This window comes from Leopardus geoffroyi, chromosome D1 (genome assembly GCF_018350155.1).
Source record: "Leopardus geoffroyi isolate Oge1 chromosome D1, O.geoffroyi_Oge1_pat1.0, whole genome shotgun sequence".
In the NCBI taxonomy this organism is placed as follows: Eukaryota; Metazoa; Chordata; class Mammalia; order Carnivora; family Felidae; genus Leopardus; species Leopardus geoffroyi.
This window is the reverse complement of record NC_059329.1, coordinates 62,740,591-62,745,115: the sequence shown is the minus strand read 5'-3', so window position 1 is coordinate 62,745,115 and position 4,525 is coordinate 62,740,591. Positions and strand designations below refer to the sequence as shown.

General features: G+C 39.2%; 1 protein-coding gene across 1 annotated transcript; it reads right to left on the bottom strand.

Annotated features, from left to right (window-relative positions):
* Window positions 1-2,020: 2,020 nt before the first annotated feature.
* Window positions 2,021-3,007, bottom strand: LOC123602539 (olfactory receptor 52N2-like). Its single transcript, XM_045487027.1, has one exon. It carries the CDS (start codon window positions 2,991-2,993, stop codon window positions 2,031-2,033), a length of 963 nt encoding a protein of 320 aa, XP_045342983.1. The 5' UTR covers window positions 2,994-3,007; the 3' UTR covers window positions 2,021-2,030.
* Between the last annotated feature and the right edge of the window lie 1,518 nt (window positions 3,008-4,525).

The window sequence follows — 4,525 nt, the reverse complement described above, 5'->3', positions numbered from 1 at the left end:
TGTGTGGGGTTAAGCACAAATATGCATTGAACGTATAGCAAAAGACTATTGCCAGAAAATGTCTTTGTATGCATCTATCTTTTTTGGATCCATCTGTAGTGATATGTGTTGCATTGGTATTTCCTCAGATTATCATAGTAATACATTTTTTTTTTCTGTTATCTTGGGCTGGCAGTCATAGATATTTTAGTTCCCACTCAAAGACTGTAGTTGGGGTGCCTGGTTGGCTCAGTTGGTTGAGTGTCCAACTCTTGATTTAAGCTCAGATCAAGGTCTCATGCTGGTGGGATTGCCCCCTGCAGGCTCTCTGCTGAGCATGGGGCCTGCTTAGGATTCTCCCTCTCCCTCTCCCACTGTCCTTCCGTTGATGAATGCACTTGCAAACATGCTCACATATACGCGCGCTCTCTCTCTCTCTGTCAAAAAAAAAAAAAAGAAAAAAAAGAAAAAAGATTGCATAGTGATTCCTTATTCTAGACTTCTCACATTGTACAGCCTTCACACATGGGCAAGAGTCTCAACACTGAAGTCATTTGAGTAAGTCTTTGTATTGGTTATGAGTTCTCATTTCCTCATTGCTTCTGTGATTTTCTTCATTGTTAAAATCTTTATTAATTTATTTATTTGATTTTTGTTTTACTCTAATTATTCTAAGTGTAATTAGTTCAGTGTTTCCATATGTTTGGAGCTTTGGGGGAATTGTATGCTCCTGTTTATACTCAAACTGTCACCCTGGCTAGAAACCCTCAAAATACCGACATAGTATCATCTAATAACAAACTAGCATTTTTATTGCAATATAATTTCAGAAAACTCCATGTTATGTATTGCAGTCTTCAAAATTCCAGTGGAAGAATAGCATAATTTTCTGCCAACTTTCAATGATGCACTTAAATGTTAATAAACGTGCATTTTACATCTACCAGTGGTGGTATAGGTTTGGATTGGCAATGAAATTACAAAACTCAGAAAGTTTTCATCCAGAACTAGATTTCCTTAGTGTATAGATGGGTATAGGGAATGGAAATCAGTATGCAAGGTATATTCAGGCCTGTTAAGTCCCCACAGTGATGTGAATGCAGGTTCTTAGTTCTCCATATTTTGCTGTGTGGGAACAGGGCCTGGTTACTAGACACAGGGCCAATGTTTGCAAATGACTTGATTGCTATGTAAGCTTTCTTTAAGCTGTCAACTTCACTTTAGAGTCAAATTATAGAATATTTTCAGCTCTGGTGACTAAGGCTGGAAAAAAAATTCTGTAAAGTCAGCCAAACCCAAATGCTTATCAGTTTTGCTGGTGAATTACCTCTGTTTTCTGCGACGACTTCACAGCCATTTATAAGACTTATTCTATATCTGCTTCAAAAATCTCCCAGAATTATCTTCAAAAAATTGATTTAAGATTTTATGGTTTTATTCCCTTGCTTATTTTCCCATCTTTTAATCACATTATATTGATAAAATACATGAATATTATTCTCCTTGGTAATGGAAATTCAATACAGCTTAGACAGACATGAGATAATTTATACAACTGAACCAAGTTAGACAAAATTACACAATGAAAGGAATAAAGGGTTAATGCAGTCACTAAACCATGTTTGAAGGGCTTTAAGAAACAGACATTGAGATTTCTTTTTTAATGGGTTTCTACCAAGAACAGATAAATCCCCAACATAAGATCAGGAATTTTTTTTTCCAATGTGCATCCCATTTGCACTTTGTTCTACATGCAAAGCACATTAGGAATCTAAGCAAGTCCAGTGATTTCCAAAAAGGCTTGATATTACATTCATGTGAATTCCTTTTAAAAAATATGTCCTCAAGTTCAAGAAACATTTCCTTAATTATGTAATTAATTTTTATCATTGATGAGTTTTACCCCAAAAAAAGGAAAAATTCAGTTATCATTATAGTGGATATTTAATGAACATTGCTTTCTGCAGTGAACCAATTGGTTTTAAACTGATGCTCAAGAATCTCCTCTGAAACATTTGTTTTCCTTGGATTTCACATATTAACTAATGAATCTATTTCATAACTAAGACAGTTTTCTCTTTAAAAAATAACTTGATCACTCCTTCCTGGATCTGCTTAGTCTTGGCTCCATAAACAATGGGGTTCAGAGTAGGAGGCAACATCAAATAAAGATTAGCAATAAGGATATGAACGTGGTGGGGAATGTTTTGTCCCCCAAAACGATGAGTAAAAATGGTGAACAGGGCTGGAACATATGTGATCACAATGGCACATATGTGGGATGTACAGGTACCGAAGGCTTTCTTCCGAGCATCTGCAGATGACAGACTCACCACTGCCCGCAAGATCATAGTGTAAGACACAGAAATACAGAACATATCAAAGCCCCCAATTAGGAGGGCTGCCAAGAGACCATAGATGGCATTGACCTTGAAATTGCCACAGGACACCTTGGCCACAGACATATGATCACAGTAGGTATGGGGAATGAAGTTGCCCCGGCAATAGGGCAGACGCTTGGTGAGGAAAGTGAATGGGATAATGAGCAGCACACCCCTCAGGAAGGTGGCAAGACCGGTCTTGGCGATGACAGGGTTGGTGAGGATGGTGGAATAACGTAAGGGGTAGCAGATGGCCACATAGCGGTCCAGGGCCATGAGCATGAGCACCCCAGACTCCATCCCAGTCAGCATGTGGACGAAAAACATCTGAGCCAGGCAGGCATCAAAGTCAATCTCCTTGAGGTTGAACCAGAATATGCACAGCATATTGGGTACAGTGGTGGTGCACAGGGTGACATCTGTGAAGGAGAGCAGGGCCAGGAAGTAGTACATGGGCCGGTGCAGGGCATCCTCATGGCTGATTAGGTAGATGAGCCCGCAGTTCCCCACGACAGCGATGACGTACATGAAGCAGAATGGCAGGGAGATCCAGGTGTGTGCAGCTTCCAGCCCAGGAATCCCATTCAAGATAAAGAATCCCGGGGTCAGGCTGGAGCTGTTTTCCCCACACATGACTGTGGAGAAGAGGAGAGCATTTTATGCTCTTTGTCAGCATTTGCTTTCTGCATAGGAGAGAGAAGGGTGGGCTTAGAAACCACATAAGAGGGAGTAGTTCAGGTAATAATACTCACAAATGCCATGAACCTTGTCATGGTAGCAGCTTGTTATTTTTTTCCTCTACTGTAGCAAGACAGTCTTTGAACGGTGGTGTCTAAAAATAACTAAACAGTACTACTTGGAGTCTCATTGAATATTTTGTCTAAGTATCTACCCTCACTTTCCAAAGTTCCAGCACACCTCTTATATTCCTCCACATTCTGTGAACTGGGCCATAATTGTCTTCCAATATGCCACTTTTATTCTCTCCTCTCAGATTCTGAGTCTTGTCACTATGATCATGTGAGTATGTTTCGAGGATCACCCTAATCCGACTAGTTCTTATCAACAGGACTTTTGTCCTGCCTTGAAGATTATGAAGAAAGCTAATAATCCAGGTAAAGTCTTCCCATAAAGTTCCCTATAACGTGCTTAAGGTAACACATTTTAGATACTCAATAAAAATATATACGAACAAATGATTGTTTGAATTAGTAAGAACTTAGTATCTGATATCAATATCATGCTTTTTTACACAATGAAATTTCAAAGGAAGTTCTTGAGAAGAAAAAAAGTACTTCTGCTTCTAAATCATTAGCAAGTTTTATGGAATTTTTGTAAAAATTTTACTAAAGAGATGAATTCAATCAGATACCCCCAACTTCATAAATGGCTTCTCTGCTTTTCCGCATTTTCTTAAATCAGTTTCCAAGTCATTTTTATTTTATTTTATTTATTTATTTATTTTTTTTAATTTTTTTTTTCAACGTTTATTCATTTTTGGGACAGAGAGAGACAGAGCATGAACGGGGGAGGGGCAGAGAGAGAGGGAGACACAGAATCGGAAACAGGCTCCAGGCTCTGAGCCATCAGCCCAGAGCCCGACGCGGGGCTCGAACTCACGGACCGCGAGATCGTGACCTGGCTGAAGTCGGACGCTTAACCAACTGCGCCACCCAGGCGCCCCTCCAAGTCATTTTTAATACAAGCTTTATATTTAGGAAGCCCTTGAAGTTCTAAGGGTTACTAATTGTCTATAATGCTTAATGTAAATAATATTTCTTTTATTATAACTGGACAGTTTATCAGTAAAAAAGATAATATCATATTTTTGGATTGCTAATACTTGTAAAGAAAATAGAACTGAGTGATGGTTCAAGGAATTTACAGATTCAGGGATGTTTGAGGAAAGTTGTAGTTACCAAATGGTCAACTATTTCTCTCCGTTGAAAAAAATAAAATGGTCCTTAAGCTCTGCGTGAGCACCTTTCATGCAGCAAATCAATGCCGATCAATCCCCCATCCAGCAGGGCTGTGTAGAAACTTGCAATACGATGACATGTAGCACATGGCTCTGAAGACACAAGACATAGATTCCTGTTACCTAAATCATCTGGAAATCACTCTTGTGTCCACTCCTATTGGCCAGGGTACATAGAAGTCACCAC